This window comes from Schistocerca serialis, chromosome 1 (assembly GCF_023864345.2).
Source record: "Schistocerca serialis cubense isolate TAMUIC-IGC-003099 chromosome 1, iqSchSeri2.2, whole genome shotgun sequence".
NCBI classification, from domain to species: domain Eukaryota; kingdom Metazoa; phylum Arthropoda; class Insecta; order Orthoptera; family Acrididae; genus Schistocerca; species Schistocerca serialis.
This window is the reverse complement of record NC_064638.1, coordinates 327,890,739-327,913,336: the sequence shown is the minus strand read 5'-3', so window position 1 is coordinate 327,913,336 and position 22,598 is coordinate 327,890,739. Positions and strand designations below refer to the sequence as shown.

At 40.5% G+C, this 22,598-nt stretch overlaps 1 protein-coding gene across 1 annotated transcript in view; it reads right to left on the bottom strand.

Moving 5' to 3' along the window:
- Nucleotides 1–8,326: 8,326 nt before the first annotated feature.
- Nucleotides 8,327–22,598, bottom strand: part of LOC126469864 (COMM domain-containing protein 4) — a 555,575-nt gene continuing 541,303 nt past the window's right edge. Inside the window, exons 9-11 of the mRNA XM_050097178.1 lie at nt 19,576–19,776; nt 8,686–8,868; nt 8,327–8,577 (exon numbers count right to left, since the gene is read on the bottom strand). Of these exons, the coding sequence (XP_049953135.1) occupies nt 8,540–8,577; nt 8,686–8,868; nt 19,576–19,776 (422 nt within the window). The 3' untranslated portion in view covers nt 8,327–8,539. The remainder of the gene's footprint in view (nt 8,578–8,685; nt 8,869–19,575; nt 19,777–22,598) is intronic.

The following is a 22,598-nucleotide window of genomic DNA, read 5'->3' as shown; positions in this document are numbered from 1 at the left end:
TCCAAATTTTTCTTTGCTACTTTTACTGCTTGATCAATGTAGAGATTGAGTAATACATGAAGTAGGGTACAACTCTCACTCCCTTCTAAACCATTGCTTCCATTTCATGCCTTTTGAGTCTCATAACTGCAGTTGTTTATAATGATTCACATCCTGTATTTTACCCCTGCTATCTTCCAAATTTCAGAGAGTGTATTCCAGCCAACACTGTCGAAAGCTTTCTCTAATTCTACAAAAGCTGTAACTGTAGGTTTTCCTTTCTTTAACCTACCATCTAAGATAAGTTACAGGGTCAGTATCGCCTTGTATGTTCCAACATTTCTCCAGAACCCAAACTGTTCTTCCCCGATATCAGCTTCTACTACACTTACTATTCTTCTGTAAGATAATTTGAGTCAGTGTTCTGCAACCATGACTTATTACACTGATAGTTTGGTAATATTCAAACTTGTCAGCAATTTCTTTCTTTGTAATTAGAATTCTTGCATTATTCTTGAATTCTAGGATATTATCCCTGTCTCTTATATCTTACACACCAAGTTAAACAGTTTGGTCATGGTTGGCTCTCCCAGAGATCTCAATAAGTCTGATGGAATGTTGTCTACTCCAGTGCCTTGTTTCAACTTAGGTCTTTCAGTGCTCTGCCAAATTATTCTCACTGTTTCATATCTCCTATCTCATCTTCATACACTTCTTCTTCCCCTTCTATAGTAGAGCCCTATAGCCTTCAAGTTCATTTGCCTTTGACAGACCTCTGTATATTCCTTCCACCTGTCAGCTTTCCCTTCTTTGCTTACTACTGATTTTCCGTGTCAGCTGATTATTTATTTATTTATTATTGTTTGTACCATGGATCAAATCAGTACAGAAGCTTGTACGATTGATACGGTACAAGTAAATACAAAAATACATATTACAACATGTACAACATGAATGTCATATAGCATTTTCACAAAATTTTACTGAAAGCTTTTTAAAAACAGCAGGCAGCAACATTATAATACTGATAGCCTTATTTTTACCTATATAGCACAGGTTTTAATACCTAAAATTTCATACAGTTTAATTATCTTAATTTCTTATGAGCAGCATGAGTGGGAAAGATGACATCTATGCTCAAACAGTAACATTTTTTTTTATTTCCTTTAATTCCTACAGGCAGCATAAGGTGTGCATGAAAATGAAGTAAGTGACTACTGTTTTGATATACTTTCTTTATGTGGAAAGGTCAGACTTCCAAAAATTCCTGCATGGTGTAAAAACAGTGACTTATTATGAGAGATTTTACATTCATTTTAAATTTCCACTGAGCTGACAAGTCATGGGATAGCAATATGCACATGTACGGATGGTTGCAGCATCATGTACACCAGGTATAATAGGGCAATGCACGGCGGAGTTATCATTTGTACTCAGGTGTTTCATGTGGGACGGTTTCTGATGTGATTTTGGTCACGTGATGGGAATCAACAGATTTTGAACAGGAAATGGTAGTTGGAGCTAGAGGCACCAGACATTCCATTTTGAAAATCATTACGGAATTCAGTATTCTGTAATTCACAAAGTCAAGAGCGTGCCAAGAATACCAAATTTCAGACATTACCTCTCACTATGGACAACACAGTGGCCAACGGCCTTCACTTAATGAGAGCAGTGGCATTTGTGTTGAGTTGTCATCGCTAACAGACAAGCAGCAATGCATGAAATAACCATGGAAATCAATGTGGGAAGTGCGACGAACGTATCCATTAGGACAGTGTGGCAAACTTTGGCATCAGTGAGCTGTGGCAGCAGCTGACCAATGCGAGTGCTTTGCTAACACCACAACTTTACCTTCACTGCCTCTCCTGGGCTCATGACCATATTGGTTGGACCCTAGACCGGAAAACCAAGGTCTGTTCATATGAGTCCCCAAGTCAGTTGGTAAGAGTTGATGGTAGGGTTCAAGTGTCTCACAGACCCCACAAAACCATGGACCCAAGTTGTCAAAAGGGCACTGTGCAACCTGGTGGTGGGTCCAAAATGGTGTAGAGTTGTGTTTACATGGAATGGACTGCATCCTGTGGTCCAAGTGTATTGCTCATTGACTGGAAATGGTTATGTTCAGCTACTTGGAGATAATTTGCAACCATTCATGGACCTCAAGTTCCCAAAGAATGATGGAATTTTTATGGATGACAATGCACCACATCACCAGGTCACAGTTGTTCATGACTGGTCTGAAGAACCTTCTGGACAATTCGAGCAAATGATTTAGCCACCCAGAGAACATTTATGAGACATAATTGAGAAGTCATTATGTATGCAAAATCCTCCACTAGCAACACTTTCACAGCTGTAGACAGCTATGGAGGTAGTAGAGCTTAAAATTTTTGCAGGGGACTTCCAACAACTTCTTGTGTCGAGGCCACATCAAGTTGCTGCACTATGTTGGGCAAAAGGAGGTCTGACATGGCATCCCATGACTTATCATCTCAGTGTATTTACTTCCTGAATTTCTTTTGTTTATACAGGAAGGTGATTATATAATTTTATTCACATTCATTTAACACAATAACTGTGCAAGTTTGTTGAGCGGCGATTTAGTCTTAGAGAGGATTTTTATGTTGGGTCAAGATGATGGCAATCCATATTTCTGTCAAGTTTGTTAATGCTTTTCTTAGTGAAATGTAATATTTCTAGTGTGCATTGGCAAGGAAGGGGCAATATATTCTGCTTCTTAAATAATGGTTTACATGTTTCTGTCTACTGTTTGAGTAAAATTGTTCTGACTACTTTCTTTTGAAGTTCAAATAACTTAACTGACTCAGAACTTTGACCCACCTTCCCGCCCCCCAAAAAAATAAGCCAATAAATAAATATCGAGTGGAAAAGAGCATAGTATTACAAGATGTACAACTTTACTTCCACTGTTTTTTCCCCAACATTTGAGGCTTAGCTGAAACAAATTTGTTACACATGTATCATTCAAGTATTTTCCATCGCTGGCCACTACTTTCTCCCATCTTTTGGGCAATGTATGAATCCCGCATTAAAAAAAATTGTTTATCTTTTGAAGCGATCCATGAATCGATGCAGTTCATGATTTCTTCGCGAGGTCAGAAGTGTTGGTCAGCCAGTCCATGCGCCATTGATCTAAACACGTGATACTCAGGGGGAGCAATGGCTGGAGATTACGGTGAGTGGGATAGGACTTCCCGTTATAATGTTTCCAAGTATGTTTTGACCTCTTTTGCAACGTGGGGTCGAGTGTTGTCAATCTGCAAAATCACTCTATCATGCCCCTTGCTGTATTGCAGCTGTTTATCTTTTGATGCTCTGCTCAAACGCATGAATTGTGTTCAATAATGAGCACCTGTGACTGTTTCACTTGGTTTTTAACACCTCATATTACATGACGCTGAGCTGGTCACACCAAATGCAGAGCATGATCTTGGAACAGTGAATATTTGGTTTGGCTGCCGACATGGATGTGTGGCCCCATGATTTTTTGCATTTGAGGTTATCGTAATGAACCCATGTTTCATCCCCAGTCACAATGCAATCCAGAAATCCCTTCCGTTTTTGCCTCTGAAGCAACTGTTCACAAACACACAAATGCCGTTCAATGTCTCTTGGTTTCAGCTCACACGGGACCCAAGTTCCTTCTTTCTGAATCAGGCCCATAGCCTTAAGACATTTTGAAACAGCTTGCTGTGTCATTCTCACTAATCGTACCAATTCCTCTTGAGTTTGATGTGTGTCTTCACTCGGTAATTTCTCCAATTCTGCATCTTCAAAAACATTCTCTCTTCCACCACCATGCTATGATGTTAAATCACAACATGTGCTTTCACTAATAGCATCCTTACCATATGTACTAGAGAGCATTCAATGAGACTCAGCCGCTGTTTTCTTCATATTGAAGCAAGACAGTAACACCTCCCGCAAATGATGAGAATTAGGCTCGTAAACTGACATTTTCAATCAAGAACAACTTTATGATGCAGACTAATGTTTGAATGAGGTTATGTTGACCAAGGTCCAAGCTAACTGCCTGACATCTGTGATCTGTTTCTTTCGATTGCTACTTACCGTTGTCGCCACCTATCAGCAAATGGCAGAAGCAAAATTGTACACCTTGTAGTTTGATGCAAAGTTTGCAGCCTTTTTCCACAAGTTTAATAAATGCAACAGATACAAATAACAGTCTTTAGTCATGAATAATATTTTTTCCTTCACTGTTTACAATAGTGTGCCAATACAACTGTTAATGCCATGACTGTAAAATCATGTGGTGTTGAGCTGAAAAACTCATTGAGCCATGTTCTGAGTGTATTTTCATCAAGAAATGAAGTTCCTTGAGGGTTGTTTGATAGAGAATGGGAAAGGTGAAACTGTAAAGGTGCATGCTAAGGTGTATAAGGCGGGTGCAGAATGACTTCCCAACCCAACTTCTGTACAGCATTTCTTGTCAGTCTATCAGAATGTGGTAGGCATTATCATGGAGTAGCATCACTTCACACAGTCTTCCTGTTCGGCGTCCTTGGATTGCATCTGCAAGACATCTCAGTTGTTGACAATAAATGTCAGCAATGATGGTTACACCTTAGGAAAGTAATTTCTAGTACACCATACCATCACTGTGCCACTAGATGCATAACATTATCTTTTGTGGATGCATGCAGGTCTTACTATGGGGAATTGTTGCTTTGTTTGGGCTCAACAATTCATTTCTTTTCCTTTTGTTGGCATAAGTACACCATTTCTCATCACCAGTAATGATACTGGATAGTAATAGTTGGTGCTGTTCGTTTGCCAACTGGCGACAAGCAAGCTGAGATGCACATACAGCCACCAGCTATTTTTGCAATTTTGGCTTAGAGCATGCAGTAACCATACATCCAATTTTTGAAACTTCCCCATTGCATGCAAATGTTGTACAATGATGGAATGATCACAGTTCATCACATCTGCCAGTTCTTCAGTATAGTGATGTAGGTCATTGCGGATTAATGCATTTAAACAATCTTCATCAAACACTAAAGGTCTTCCTAAATATGGAGAGTCACTAATGTCAAAACAAACCTCCTTAAAATGAGAAAACCCCTTTCTTACCATTTTGTCAAATGGCGTTATCCCCATACACAGTGCAAATGTTTCTGGCTGCCTCTGCTGCTGTCACCCCTCTGTTGAACTCAAGCATAAGAATATGTCAAAAATATTCCAATTTCTCCACTTGGTACTCCATTTTCTAGTGTCCGCAGCTCCACTCACTATCTCCGGATGAAAAAATGAAAATATATTAACTCAAATAGCAACAGTGAACTACAAGTAATAATAAAAAAATGACAGTTGATAAATAAACCCATACAACCATAACAACATCATGCAAGACAAAAACACTATGAACCTGAGCACCAACCTAATGTGTTGTTATCAGTGTACTTGTGTTTATAACATTCCTTATTGATCTGATCATCAAACATGCTTTACTGAGCTTTGTCATAGTTAAATCAATGTGCTTTTTACAAATAAGGGTGTCACTTATGGAATCCCCAAAAATTCAGTTTCATTGCCGAATTCAGCATTATTATTGCTCAGTGATATAGTTGGTACAGTGGATTTCTATTTTGGACAGTCTTAAAAGTTAGTCTGACTGTCTTCTTTACATACTACACACATTTTTAAAACTCTCACATTCTTTTACATTTCATTCCTATCCAGCTTGTATGTAGAACTACTAGGTGATATTGAACATATACAGAAAAGGGCGCATGAATGGTCACAGGTTTGTTTAACCCATGGGAGAATATCACTGCGATGTTGAAGGAACTGAAGTGGCAGGATCTTTAAGATAGATGGAATCCATCCCAAAAAAAAAAAAAAAAAGGCTAGGAAGAAATTTCACGAACTGGCTTTAAATGATGACTCTAAGAATATACTACAATCCCTTACATATCACTCCCACAAAAACTATGAGGACAAGATTAGATTAATTGCAGCACACAAACAGAGGAATTTAAACTATCATTTTTCCCACAATCCATAAGTTAATGAAATCAGAAAATGTACATATGTACGGTAAATCTGAATCTATACTCTGAAACCCACGGTGAAAAGCACGACAGATATTATCGCCCACTGTACTACGTATCAGAGCTTCTTCCCATTCCATTCTTGCTCAGAATGTGTGTAGAATGATTGCTTAAAATTTCTTGCATGCTGTAATAAGTCTACTCTGGTCTTCATAGCCATTATAAGTGCAATACATAGGAAGTTTTAATGTACCCTTAGATTCTGCACTTACAGCTGGTTATTGAAACTCTGAAAGTTGGTTTTCGGTGGATAGTTGGTGTCTCTCTTCATGGTCTGCCACTTCAGGTTTTTCTGCCTCTCTAAGACACTCTTGGATGGGTCAAACAAACATGTGCCCTGCTAGACCTGTTTGGAATAGGTCCCAAATACACTGAAGAGCCAAAGAAACTGGTACACCTGCCTATCATCACGTAGGGCCCCCGCGAGCACGCAGGAGTGCCGCAACATGACATGGCATGGACTCGAGTGATGTCTGAAGTAGTGCTGGAGGGAACTGACACCATGAATCATGTAGGGCTGTCCATAAATCCATAAGAGTATGAGGGGGTGGAGATCTCTCCTGAACAGCATGTTGCAAGGCATCCCAGATATGCTCTATAACGTTAATGTCTGGGGAATTTGGTAGCCAGCAGAAGTGTTTAAACTCAGAAGAGTGTTCTTGGAAAATCTCTGTAGCAATTCTGGACATGTGGGGTATTGTATTGTCCTGCTGCAATCGCCCAAGTCCATCTGAATGCACAATGGACATGAATGGATACAGGTGATCAGACAGGATGCTTACGTACGTGTCATATCTGGACATATCAGGGGTCCCACACAACTCCAACTGCACACACCACACGCCATTACAGTGTCTCCATCAGCTTGATCAGTCCATTGCCGACATTCAAGGTCCATTGATTCATGAGGTTGTCTCCATCCGCTCTATACAATTTGAAACGAGACTTGTCCGACCATGCAACATGTTTCCAGTCATCAACATTCCAATATCGGTGTGGATGGGTTGAGGCAATGCGTAAAGCTTTGAGTCATGCAGTCATCAAGGGTACACGAGTGGGCCATCGGCTCCGAAAGTTCAAATCAATGACGTTTCATTGAATGGTTCACACACTGACATTTGTTGATGGCTCAGTATTGAAATCTGCAGCAATCTGCAGAAGGGTTGCACTTTTCCCGACTGCAGCAAAGTCAGAGATTTGATGTTTTACCAGATTCCTGATATTCACTGTACATTCATGAAATGGTTGTATGGGAAAATCCTCAGTTCATCACTCCCTTGAGATGCTGTGTCCCATTGCTCATGCACCGACAATAACACCATGTTTAAACTCACTTAAGTCTTGCCGTTGTAGCAGCTGTAAATGATCTAGCAACTGTGCCGGACACTTATTGTCTTATTTAGGCAATGCTGACCGCAGTGCCTTATTCTGCCTGTTTACGTATCTCAGTATTTGAATACGCTTGCTTATACCAGTTTTTTTGGTGCTTCAGTGTACAACAAGCAATATTCTAAGAAATATTGCACAAGCATTCTGTAAGAAATCTCTTTTGTTGACTAAGTCCATTTCCCCAATATCCTACTAGTGAATCAAAGTGTGCTACCTACTTCACCCATGGATGAGTCTGTGAGAGCATTCTATTTAATATTTCTACAGTTGGTTAACTCAGGTATAAGTTGAATGATTCTGATTGTGACTCATTGATATTGTATTCATAGGATACTACTTTTTTTCCATTTTGTGAATGCACAGTTTTGCATTTCTGGACATTTGAAGCAAATTTCCAGTATTTTCATCACTTTCAAATCTTAGCCCTTTCCAATCCAATTTTTCTACTAGCTGCATTCTTCCCAACTCTTATTTACAGAACAGCAATGGAAACATGTTGGACATTGTTCAACATTGGAACCATAGTGAAAAATCATTATGTCAGAGGTATTCCAACAGTGGAGCTGAAAGGGTTAAGAATATCTGATTGAATATTACTACAACTATTGTGAGGCAGTACTTTGTCATAGATAACTGCAAAAGTCTGGGGTTACTTTTAATACTGTGATGGATCATTAATACATAGCATGAACAGCAAGGTCCAAATACTCCACCGAAGATAATATGCTACAGCCTGTCTACAGAAAGCCTCATTCCAGCTGCAAATTCGCTATCCAGTATGATTGCACTTTTATATTAGCATTTATATGAAAACTATATAGTAGGTAAATATAGGTTGATTAAATAGAACGTACATAACATTCTGATATAAAAAAGTGTTTATTACCATTGATACAGTTGCTCATAAGAAATGCATGGTGTAACTTATTTGAAGTTGCAAATTTCTTAACATTTCATCAAGTAATACATTTCTCATTTATTACTGGAAAGAAAACAATTTAATGGAATTCCATCATAACAAAGCAATTTTGATTTTCACTGTTTTATATTGATGTATTTCACAGCTGGAAGTTCTACAGGCCATCAATAATGCCTGTCACCTTTTTCAGATCTGAAACATGTAAATATTGAAGTATTTACGGCACAAAACACACTATAATTTATTACTGTTTAGAGTCATCAACATGAAATTGATTACAGCAATAAACAAACAGCTTACCATCAATCATTATGTTTAAATGATCCTCTGTCACGTTAAATTGGTGATATTTTTCTTCTCCTGTTAGACAATCAAGCACCTGAAGCTTCAAGCACACTTCTGGTCTGATTTCACCATCAACAGACAAAACATTTGACCCACCAACCAAGTCAACACGCCAGCTTACATCTTTCAGATGGCTCACTATCAAAAGAACAGAAAAAAGCTGATTTAGTGCAACCTGAAAACTAACAATAGCTTAGCAGCTATACTGCCTTTAATGCTAGCCTGATTATAAAAACATTGTGCAGTAAGTATGATACAAACAAAGAAATTTTTCATATGTTCCCTCTTTAGAACCACACATTTATTTCAGTGCTCTCTTGATAAGGAATCTCTGCATAATATAAAGTTACTAACAACAGCAATAATGTCCTCAAGCTTTTGAGATTAGATCTTGAGAGACACAAACAGAAACAAGCTGGAGGATCTTAATATGGAGAATGGGAGCACAAAAATTGTAATTAGTTTTAGTTCATGCAGCCTCAAAGTGACTGTGGAGTTGCTGTTGTTGTTGTTGTTGTTGTTGGTGGTGGTGGTAGGTCACCCTATTCTGCAATAATTTCAGCAATAGCACTTCATTTCAATTACCAAGGAGGCTGCTTAGTAACCACCTGTTATTGTTTGAATTTTTATTTGATAAAATTATTTCTTTATCAGCCCCAAAAACTATATTCAGAATCTCAATAAGATACAAAGCTAAGTTTTTCTCACTGTACTTTTTTTACATACTGTATGTTGCTCTATGAGTATGAATTAATATTAAAAATACTCTGGATCATGAAATACCTACAATGATGTTACAATGTTAAAAGTCAAGTCCTGCAGGCTCTAATAGAAAAATTTTATGCATGTAATATTTCATTCAAGTGAGCTATTGCATATTGACTCTAATGAGACGACTAAGTCAGCAGTTCACTTAAAACCATATAACTTTAAGTCTGGCATTGTCATATTTAATATCAGTTCAATTCAGTACAAGTTCAGTGGCTTACAAACTGTGCCAGCTTGTTTGATTACATATCTGAGATACTTTAAAATGTAAAGCTTATTTTATGCTCCATCTAATCCCTTTTACAGTAGGCCAATCACTAAAAAACTACAACATTAAAGGAAGATTGTTCTTAAAGTTACTAGCAATCACTGTGCAGATTTCTGTGTGGCTATGATGAACGGATACTGATGGAGAGTCTGCTGAAGTGTTACACCAAGTCCTGCTGCAAGAGGCATCCAGTCTCACAGTGTCAAGGACCAGAGGGACTGCTCAAATTTTTGCCCATTCTTCCTAGTACCAGTTCTTGAGCATTAGAGTGAAAATTTAATTCCTATATATTCTGCTATGGCTCATTTAACCTCAACTTACACTAACCTTTATTACTGCTGGCTGCTTCTATTTTATGACATTCATCTTACTAACTGCATCTATCTTTGCCTTCTCTAAGATTTATCTTCACATTCGCTCTTCCACTATGCCTGAATTTTTGACTGGCTCCATGACCACTTAAAACTTTTCAATATCTCATATTCTTCTTTTATTGTATTGAGTGTCCATTGAGACAAAGTCATGTAAGGTATTCTTCTTATTTATTATGTAGTCAATATAATGGAAGGAAACATTCCACGTGGGAAAAATTATATATAAAAACAAAGATGAGGTGACTTACCGAACAAAAGCGCTGGCAGGTCGATAGACACACAAACAAACACAAACACACACACAAAATTCAAGCTTTCGCAACAAACTGTTGCCTCATCAGGAAAGAGGGAAGGAGAGGGGAAGACGAAAGGAAGTGGGTTTTAAGGGAGAGGGTAAGGAGTCATTCCAATCCCGGGAGCGGAAAGACTTACCTTAGGGGGAAAAAAGGACAGGTATACACTCGCACACACGCACATATCCATCCACACATACAGACACAAGCAGACATATTTAAAGACAAAGAGTTTGGGCAGAGATGTCAGTCGAGGCAGAAGTGTAGAGGCAAAGAAGTTGTTGAAAGACAGGTGAGGTATGAGTGGCGGCAACTTGAAATTAGCGGAGATTGAGGCCTGGTGGATAACGGGAAGAGAGGATATATTGAAGAGCAAGTTCCCATCCCCGGAGTTCGGATAGGTTGGTGTTAGTGGGAAGTATACAGATAACCCGGACGGTGTAACACTGTGCCAAGATGTGCTGGCTGTGCACCAAGGCATGTTTAGCCACAGGGTGATCCTCATTACCAACAAACACTGTCTGCCTGTGTCCATTCATGCGAATGGACAGTTTGTTGCTGGTCATTCCCACATAGAATGCATCACAGTGTAGGCAGGTCAGTTGGTAAATCACGTGGGTGCTTTCACACGTGGCTCTGCCTCTGATCGTGTACACCTTCCGGGTTACAGGACTGGAGTAGGTGGTGGTGGGAGGGTGCATGGGACAGGTTTTGCATCGGGGGCGGTTACAAGGATAGGAGCCAGAGGGTAGGGAAGGTGGTTTGGGGATTTCATAGGGATGAACTAACAGGTTACGAAGGTTAGGTGGACGGCGGAAAGACACTCTTGGCGGAGTGGGGAGGATTTCATGAAGGATGGATCTCATTTCAGGGCAGGATTTGAGGAAGTCGTATCCCTGCTGGAGAGCCACATTCAGAGTCTGGTCCAGTCCCGGAAAGTATCCTGTCACAAGTGGGGCACTTTTGTGGTTCTTCTGTGGAGGATTCTGGGTTTGAGGGGACGAGGAAGTGGCTCTGGTTATTTGCTTCTGTACCGGGTCGGGAGGGTAGTTGCGGGATGCGAAAGCTGTTTTCAGGTTGTTGGTGTAATGATTCAGGGATTCCGGACTGGAGCAGATTCGTTTGCCACGAAGACCTAGGCTGTAGGGAAGGGACCGTTTGATGTGGAATGGGTGGCAGCTGTCATAATGGAGGTACTGTTGCTTGTTGGTGGGTTTGATGTGGACGGACGTGTGAAGTTGGCCATTGGACAGGTGGAGGTCAACGTCAAGGAAAGTGGCATGGGATTTGGAGTAGGACCAGGTGAAACTGATGGAACCAAAGGAGTTGAGGTTGGAGAGGAAGTTCTGGAGTTCTTCTTCACTGTGAGTCCAGATCATGAAGATGTCATCAATAAATCTGTACCAAACTTTGGGTTGGCAGACTTGGGTAACCAAGAAGGCTTCCTCTAAGCGACCCATGAATAGGTTGGCGTACGAGGGGGCCATCCTGGTGCCCATGGCTGTTCCCTTTAATTGTTGGTATGTCTGGCCCTCAAAAGTGAAGAAGTTGTGGGTCAGGATGAAGCTGGCTAAGGTGATGAGGAAAGAGGTTTTAGGTAGGGTGGCAGGTGATCGGCGTGAAAGGAAATGCTCCATCGCAGCGAGGCCCTGGACGTGCGGAATATTTGTGTATAAGGACGTGGCATCAATGGTTACAAGGATGGTTTCCGGGGGTAACAGATTGGGTAAGGATTCCAGGCGTTCAAGGAAGTGGTTGGTGTCCTTGCAGTCTCCCATCCTTCATCAAGGACACCAACCACTTCCTTGAACGCCTGGAATCCTTACCCAATCTGTTACCCCCGGAAACCATCCTTGTAACCATTGATGCCACGTCCTTATACACAAATATTCCGCACGTCCAGGGCCTCGCTGCGATGGAGCATTTCCTTTCACGCCGATCACCTGCCACCCTACCTAAAACCTCTTTCCTCATCACCTTAGCCAGCTTCATCCTGACCCACAACTTCTTCACTTTTGAGGGCCAGACATACCAACAATTAAAGGGAACAGCCATGGGCACCAGGATGGCCCCCTCGTACGCCAACCTATTCATGGGTCGCTTAGAGGAAGCCTTCTTGGTTACCCAAGTCTGCCAACCCAAAGTTTGGTACAGATTTATTGATGACATCTTCATGATCTGGACTCACAGTGAAGAAGAACTCCAGAACTTCCTCTCCAACCTCAACTCCTTTGGTTCCATCAGTTTCACCTGGTCCTACTCCAAATCCCATGCCACTTTCCTTGACGTTGACCTCCACCTGTCCAATGGCCAACTTCACACGTCCGTCCACATCAAACCCACCAACAAGCAACAGTACCTCCATTATGACAGCTGCTACCCATTCCACATCAAACGGTCCCTTCCCTACAGCCTAGGTCTTCGTGGCAAACGAATCTGCTCCAGTCCGGAATCCCTGAATCATTACACCAACAACCTGAAAACAGCTTTCGCATCCCGCAACTACCCTCCCGACCTGGTACAGAAGCAAATAACCAGAGCCACTTCCTCGTCCCCTCAAACCCAGAATCCCCCACAGAAGAACCACAAAAGTGCCCCACTTGTGACAGGATACTTTCCGGGACTGGACCAGACTCTGAATGTGGCTCTCCAGCAGGGATACGACTTCCTCAAATCCTGCCCTGAAATGAGATCCATCCTTCATGAAATCCTCCCCACTCCGCCAAGAGTGTCTTTCCGCCGTCCACCTAACCTTCGTAACCTGTTAGTTCATCCCTATGAAATCCCCAAACCACCTTCCCTACCCTCTGGCTCCTATCCTTGTAACCGCCCCCGATGCAAAACCTGTCCCATGCACCCTCCCACCACCACCTACTCCAGTCCTGTAACCCGGAAGGTGTACACGATCAGAGGCAGAGCCACGTGTGAAAGCACCCACGTGATTTACCAACTGACCTGCCTACACTGTGATGCATTCTATGTGGGAATGACCAGCAACAAACTGTCCATTCGCATGAATGGACACAGGCAGACAGTGTTTGTTGGTAATGAGGATCACCCTGTGGCTAAACATGCCTTGGTGCACAGCCAGCACATCTTGGCACAGTGTTACACCGTCCGGGTTATCTGGATACTTCCCACCAACACCAACCTATCCGAACTCCTGAGATGGGAACTTGCCCTTCAGTATATCCTCTCTTCTCGTCATCCGCCAGGCCTCAATCTCCGCTAATTTCAAGTTGCCGCCACTCATACCTCACCTGTCTTTCAACAACTTCTTTGCCTCTACACTTCTGCCTCGACTGACATCTCTGCCCAAACTCTTTGTCTTTAAATATGTCTGCTTGTGTCTGTATGTGTGGATGGATATGTGCGTGTGTGCGAGTGTATACCTGTCCTTTTTTCCCCCTAAGGTAAGTCTTTCCGCTCCCGGGATTGGAATGACTCCTTACCCTCTCCCTTAAAACCCACTTCCTTTCGTCTTCCCCTCTCCTTCCCTCTTTCCTGATGAGGCAACAGTTTGTTGCGAAAGCTTGAATTTTGTGTGTGTTTGTGTTTGTTTGTGTGTCTATCGACCTGCCAGCGCTTTTGTTCGGTAAGTCACCTCATCTTTGTTTTTATATATAATTATTATGTAGTCAAATTTTCTCACACCCTTTCCCCTCTTTTATAAGACTTCCAAAAAGCAAGTGAATTTGCTAGCTTTGGTATGCTTGTCACCTGCTTTTGCCATTATCCACCCACATCCGAATGGAAGTCTTTCATGTTTTCCAAGTCAGTCAATTTAGTGGAACCAGGTACTACTGTGTTCCAGCATTCATCTAGATGTATTCAAGCTTTCTCTACTGGGTCTGGCAGTGCTGCTTTCATATCCCAGAGAAATCATATCACTGCTCCATCTGTCTCACAATTTGCTCAGCCCATTGCCATTTCAATCTGGTAACACTTTTGAAGATGTCTGTTACCTATGTTTTTCTTCAGATGAACTTGTTCGTCAACTTGTCTCCGAGTTTGATGCCTAGTATCCACCGCTCCAGACTGCTATTGCCTCATAAGTGGATACTACTTAAGTTTATTTGACTGTACGGACATTACAGGCTATTACAGTAATTTCTTAATTAAGGTAGTGTGGCAGTCATTTTCAAAGCATGGACTATCAATAATAAACAAGTTAAGTAATATTTACTTGGCTGATGAACACCTACATCGAGAAGAAAACATGTTTCAAATTTAACATTTTCCTATACTGATTCTTTTTAAATAAATTAAAAAAAACACAGTATACTGGAAACACACCGTCTGTAGAATCATGAGCATCTGGCATCTAGGGATGTTAGATGCCAAGCGCACAAAGGCAGATTGACTAGCTGTAAATACATATCAAAAGGACATACATTTGTCAGAGAGAGAGAAAGGACAGGACAGGACAGAATTACATGCATCACTGAAATTTAAAAAAAAAAGTGTACATGAGGATATCAAGAGATGTGGCTTCTGTATTATACAACAGCTCGTAGGTCGAACACAAACAGTATTCCATACAGCCAACAAATTGTGCATCATTTACTGTTATATCTAAACCAGCAGGGATACTCATAACACATGAAATAAAAATCTATTGCCAGTTTAGGTGACACTGTATCAGTCATATGTAACTAAATTTTTGCATTATGTTTGTAGCAGTGATGATATGTTCATAACTGTATGCCTTGTATACTTATAACAGCATTCAGAATCATTGAAATTTTGTCTCAGATACTAACAATTGCTCAGAATGCATAAATATATGACCATATCTACATATAGATCCATAGAATTATTTTAAAATATGTTTCACTAAAGGCCTACTAATTAAATCTGATATTAATGTTACTTTAATTCCATTTCTGAATAAATGATTGTATATAAATCTTTTTGTCAGCTGTTACTTATCTCGTTTTTATCTTTTTTCTGGTGAAATGTACAACTTTACATTATCTACATTAACAGCTAGTTGACAGCTTGATATTTAATTAATGTTTTGTCAAGATTTACAGGCTATTACTGAAATCTTATTGGATAATAGTTCACCATAGATAATCACAGCATTATAATATAATGGCCCTCATACTATCTTGTGGCTCAACCAAAATTATTTCTTTCTTACTCTATGACAATATGCTGTCTGCTACCTACTAAAAAGTTATTAATTCAGCCACAAACCTGCCTAACCATGCCAGTGTGGACATAATTTAAGTTTCACATGTCAGTGTGGTACAGAATCAAAAGCTTTTTGAAAGTGAAGTCACAAACAAACTGAAGATTCTACACATCACTATGCAACAATAACAATGGTCAAGTGAGATGAAACATACATCAGAACAGAAAAGTAACATGTTCATAAATACATGTAAGTGAATTGTACAGCATGCCAGCAATAGTTTGAGCTTCAAGCATCAAGAAACAAATTTTTCACTTGTATAAGGAAAACACTCCTAACAGCAGGTTAGAGAATGTTTCATGTCACTGACTTTCTCAGAACTTAGATAAGAACAATATAGCCCCATGTCAATATTATTGCTTAGCAATGAGTTGAAACTTGAAATGTTACTGTGACATATTAAATATTACAAATGGAAGTAATACATAATTATGTGTATGTTGTAAGTAGTACTCGTTTAACAAAGGCCACATCAATTAAGACAGCAAAGGCAAATTTTGTCACTTTAATCATTAATTTTCTGTCCACCAATATGAATGCATAGTCCATAAACAAAGCCAAGTTGGTTGAAAGCAAAACACTGAATTAAAGTCATTAACAAGAACAATAAAAGTCTGGGCAGTGCAGCATCAAAATCCAATAAGCAGAATGGCATGACTGATAGTAGCTCTAGCAGCTGTACTTGAGTGAATCATTGTTGCCTGCCGGGACCCATTGCTGCGAGTGGCACAACCCATGTGGCATACCATGCTCTCAACTGGTGGCAGTAATCAACCGCAAGCTGTAACGCCTCTGAGCCACAATTGATACTTGCCATTGTGGGTACATTAAATGACCCCCCCCCCCCCCTTCCCCCCTGAATCAGCACATACGGCCATCGTAAATGTCCCAGCTTATACCAGTGCCAATGGGGCAGAGGACTGGGGCAATGGCAAAGGCGAGAGGTGGAGCAGTTGAACACCCCACCAACAGATACAGAACCATGGAATTGGGGCCAGCCAACCCTGATGGCCTGGCCGAGCACTGTGGGAGGGAGACCAGTGTGCCAGGGGAAGCTGGCTGTGACAGGACAGCAAGGGAACAAGAGTGAGGGAAGGTCTGTATGGAGGCAGTGGTTCCACCTCCATATGCTCCTACACCATAATCCATTGACCAACCCTCTGGCGAGCAGTGGCATCAGAGGAGGGGGTGGAGCATGTACCAGGGTGCATGTCAAGGGTGAGAGAGCACATCTAGTGGTGACCCCGGTGTCCAGCCAAAGGGTTGGAGGCAGCAGTGGAGCCAGGAGTGCCAACTGTGACTGCAGTCACAATTGGAGCTGGTTGTTGTGGTGGGTCAGACGGATGCACCCGCATGCAACATCAAATGTCTGAAGTGTCCACGGCTGTCGACAAAATGTTGGAACCACCCTGGAAGCCAACCAAATGTGCCTGCCATACCTAGGCACCACAGGCATAGGTAGGCCTGTATGCTAGCTGAGCATGCTTCATGATTTCGAACAGGGCACAAATGGTAATAGAGGTGATGGTGGGCCGAGTCGATGGCACATAAGAGAAGTTCAAGAGGGGGTCCACCACCAACAGCCATATAGCTCCAGCAAAATCAATGTGGGCCTTTTCCCATGGGTGGTCAGTACAGGACCATGAAGTGAAATGTTGCACAGGGACTGCCTGATTGAGGGTGTAGGCATGACAGAAATGAAATGTCTTCTACATCAGCACAGATGCTGGGCCAGTAGCTGTGGCACTGGGCCAGTGCCTTCATGTATGACATCCCCAATGCAAAACATGAAGAAGATGGAAGATGTGGGCATGAAGCAAGTGTGGAATGATGACCCAGTGTTCAGAGTTCTCCATGGTCAGTGTTAAGATGCCATACATAGCATTGAGCCTATAGTGCAGTGCAAATAACTGTGAAAGACATGTTAGGCCAGGCTGGAAACATACTCTGGCCACCCCTTCTGTACTGCAGAATAAACTTTTCCTAGGACTGGGTCACAGGACAACGCCATGGTTGCCTCACACATGGTCAATGAGAATTCATCCACAGTTTGCTGTAAATGATGTTCCAGGTCAAAAAATATGTTTCCTGGTGATTGAAATCTGCATCAGGGCCAAGAGGGAGATACGATAGATCCTCTGTATTGGTGTGTTTGAAAACAATGCACAGTGCTGTGATGTTTTCTCTGAGAGCTTAGAATGATTCCCAAACAATGAAATTTACGGTTTGTGGTCAGTCTGCATGTGGAATTTGCCACCATACAAGTACAAATGAAATGTATTGACCCCGTAAATGATTGCTAAAGGCCCCTTCTTGATCTGTGAGTAGATAAGCTGCACAGGAGTCAATATTTTTGAGGTGAAAGCAATTGGCTGTCAGAACCATCCAACAACTTTTGGGTCAAAGCTGCCGCAACTCTGTACGGGAGTGCATACATTTTGACTGCCAATGAAAGGCTTTATGTACATGGCATCAGACATGGTTATCACCTTGAGACTACCCTTAACATGGTAAAAATCCTGTTAACAGATGGCCAACCACATATTTGATGCTCTTCTTGCACAACTGATACAAGGAGTGCATGATTGCACCATTTGGGGAATAAAGTTGGCATTGTACATCATTTTACCCAGGAGTGACTATAACTGTTTAAGGTTAGTAGGAGCTTGTGTACCACTGATGGCACTGAATTAGCCTTGTGTGGGTGTGATATCTTTGTCACTCAAGTATTTGATATTGCAGGTGAAGAAACTGCTCTTTTCCAACTGACAGCATATGCCGTTTTTTGGAGCTGTTTGAAAAGGGATTTGAGGTTTCCGTAGAGTTTCACTTGTGTCAACACCGTAATAATGATATCATCCAAATAATTAACACATTGCAGAATACATTTAATCAATTATTCTAAATAGTTTTGGAAAATGGTGAGTGCACTAGCAACTTCTAACAGTCAGCAGTTGCACTTGTATAAAATGAATGGTGTATTTAAGATTAGGAGCTGCCTCAATGTTTCATCAAGCAACATGTGTAGATCTATCTTTGAAAAACATTGGTCCTCCAGCCAGTTTAGTTAATGAAACTTTTGGGTGAGCCATTTGATGGAGATCCAAGTCAGACTGGGCATTTATAGCAACATTTTAAATGTACCCACAATTGCATAAGGAGCACTACAAAATTTTGGCACCACTGAATGCTTTGAAGAGATATGAGTAGTAAAATTAAACACACAGTCCATTATTGGTTCAAAAATTCATTGTACAAATTGCATAATGTGTCAAGGTCAGGAAAAGGCTCTGTTTTGTACATAAAATAGACGTAGTACATGTATGATGTTGTATGATGTTTTTCTAGTTGGCTACCATGGCAGTTCACTGAGAAGATGAATGGCCATACAGCAGTAAGACGCGACTTGGTACTGGGCCCTTCACAGCAAAGGAGAGTCAAGCTGCCGATACAAATACTTATTGATTAACAACACTTCAGTGCCTGTATCCAGCTGGAATTTCAGGAACTGGCTGAAAACCATTGGGTTCAATGTAAGCTTCTGTGGTGACAGTGTGAAGCAAAGTGCTCTTCCCATGCTGTGGTTGAATGCTTAAGTTTGCCACAAAATGCAGGCAGCATAATCATGATTTTATTCTAGGAAGGATGTGCAAGAGGAAGCACCATTGGAATCATAATCTCAAACACTGCCATCACCAGAAGAAATTGTGGTAAGAGAGTATATTTATAAGAGAACAGCATTAAAAGAATTGTTATAATGATTATGTGGCAATTCTGAAGAAATAAAACACACACACACACACACACACACACACACACACACACACACACACACAAAATGAAAATTAAACAACTGCAGCTATTTTGAATGCTGTAAGAACATTTCAACACATATTTACCAGATCAAGATGTTGCCTGAAAAATACATGAAAAATGACTTACAGCGGAGTGAGTTGTCACGCAGAGCAGCAGTAATAGCAGGTAGATTGTCGCTGTAGACATGACAGAGTGCAGCACTCAGCTCTCGTGGCAGCCCCAACTGCTGCAGTTCGCTAGAGAGTGCTTCCTCTGTCACCCCATGGCGTGCACCTGATGTTAGCACAAAAGACACTGCTGCCACGCATCCCTTCACATCACCAGTGTCTGCAACCAGTATATACATTACATGCAGGATGCACATACAAGTGTGTATCTATTACTGCCTGTGTCACTACTTTAATACGTAGGGGAATACAAGGATAGAATGCTCCTGTCTGAGAGTAGAGGATATATGAAAGCTATGTCTGGAATGGATATTCTAATTCACTCCATATTCATTTAAAGAATATGTGGAAGGAGCAAGTATAATGATAAGTGGGAGAAGATGTAATACTACTACCTTGGAGACAAAATTACACTAGACAGTATGTCCTTAAAAACACTGCTGTAAGATCAAGAAAGAAATCCCTACCTGGAACAATACACTGTACAGAACAAATTCAAATCTTAAATAAAGTGGAAAGTCTATTACATTTGGAGGCATACAATTCACACAAGAGACAAAAATGAAATACATAGTACAGATTATTGAGGACTGTGGATGTAGTTGGTGTGTAAAGCTGAGGAAATCTGTACACAACAAAGAATTCTATTAAAAATGTCACAAAATTCTTGATCAAAGAAGAGAAATAGAGTTTACAACTCAAAGGGTGCACAATCATATAAAAATGATATAATTTTTACCCTGCAGCAGAAATTGCACTGATTTTAAACTTCCTGGCAGATTAGAATTCTGTGCTAGACAAGGACTCAAACCTGGGACCCTTGTATTCCAAGAACATATGAAACTTCCTGGCAGATTAAAGATGCGTACCAGGTCAGGAACTGAACCAAAAACCTTTGGCTTTCATGGGATGTTGCTCTACTCAACGAGATACTTGGAGGACAGGACAGAGGTACTGGTGGAAGTGAATCTCTGAGGACAGGTCATGAGGCTTACTGAGTTTTGCTCAGTCAGTAGAGCAATTGCCCACAAAAGGCAAATGTTTTGAGTTACAGCCCTGGTCTAGAATGCATTTTTAATCTGCTAGGAAGTTTCATATAAAAATGCTTCATAAAAACATAACATTTATCATAAAGAAGAGAAATAGTCTCTATAAAGAGGATCATTACCGACTGACAAACTTAACTGCAAGAACTGGCAACACCACATGAACTGATGTATGAATCCTATTTCTTACTAATACACACCATGTCCTTACTACAATTATTGATGTGACTATGAACATATACAACATTTTTTCACTGTGCTTTGTCCTAATGACGCAAGAGGTGTCCTCTAATACAACAGTATCAGTAGTAGTAAATAAAATGCATGTCCCTCTTTTGCTATTCAACCAGGAAGTATACAAATGATATTCAAGTTTATTAGTGTTATAGATTAGAGTGACTTTTGAGGTTCCTACAGGAAATTCCATGTACATTCATTGTAGGAACTACATATGTGTTATAAAGGTGGAAAATTTAAGTCAGGATTTGTTAATGGAAATCTCAAGCCCTGTCTTTCCAGGTACATAACTCCATTGTCTTCTATATCATCCCACTCAGTCATTTTAGTGCTGCCCCTCACGAAAGTGAAACATTTTTATTTCCATGCATAGTAAAGAGTACAAATATATTCCTCTAACAGACTACTTTACTCCCTTTATTTACTGTCTTGTGACAATCTAGTTAGCTGTAGCACATCTGACAGTTCTGTTCATCAGATTATCATGAGCTGTTCTGTGAGCATTTAAGAATGCAGGACACAAGCAGCTGTGGATAACTGTTCACTTCAGTGTCAATAAAGTTTGTCATTTGTCACCCAATCATTACTTTAGGGAACTGGCAGAAGCAGTGAAGAATGGCGACTCATTTTTGTACACTGGTGACATAATTTGCAGCACAGAATTGTGTTTTTAGCTCTTCCAGGTCTGTAATGTTTTTCACTGCACAGCCGTCCACATAGTTCCTATAGTTAGGGATGTCCTGGATACATAAGTTACTCATTAGAAATTTTTAGTGGCTAGCTGAGTAACGAGAGCAGATATGGCTACAAGCTGGCACTTAGAACCATACTTCTTATGTTACAAGATGACTACTCACTAACAATAAGCAAATTATAATATTGACCTATAGAGTGAATATAGTGAAATAGAATGTTATGTCACTGGAAATAAATGCAGAAGTGTTTGTAATAGAGCCCCACAATTCACTGCTTTTATCGACAAAAAACTGTGCATAGAAACATAACAAATCAAATAATCAGTGAAATTATCTTTCAAAAATTATAGCTTAGATAATCCAGGACCTGGTAGTGTGATATTGTAACAAAAATTTTGCATCTTGCAAGCCAAAAATAAATCAATTTCTTTAGGGATTCTTTTTTTTTTGGGGGGGGGGGGGGGGAGGAGGGGGAAGTCAAGAGGAAGATGTAACTGTTGTTCAGTTTAAAGAAAGTTTCTGCTGACCATTAGAATTAGATACAGTAGTCACAAATTCATTTAGAGACAATGCAAGCTTCATGGAACATAGAAGTGAATTTATAGTAGGTGATGTTAACAAGCAGAATAATGAGTAAAATCAAAATGTTCTACTGAGGATAGAAACATCTTGAAAAACTAATTATAAAACCATTCACCTATATCTGTTTTGAACTACTCATATCTGCTCACAGATGGCATGCCAAAGAACACAGAAAAAATCATTTTAAGAATAAAAATTAAAATCCTACACCACTCAAGATACCACCTTCAGATCCATATTGGTTAGCTAATATTTCTTGCTTTGAATGGGTGCTTAAAAATTAAAACAAACAATGTAGTCATTCATGACATCATATGTTACTTATTCCACAGTAGTCAACCAGTAAAGATTTGGACAAAAGAGGTCACAATTGGTGCCGCACAGAGTGGATTTTATGCTGTTTTTCATGTATAATGCAGTAT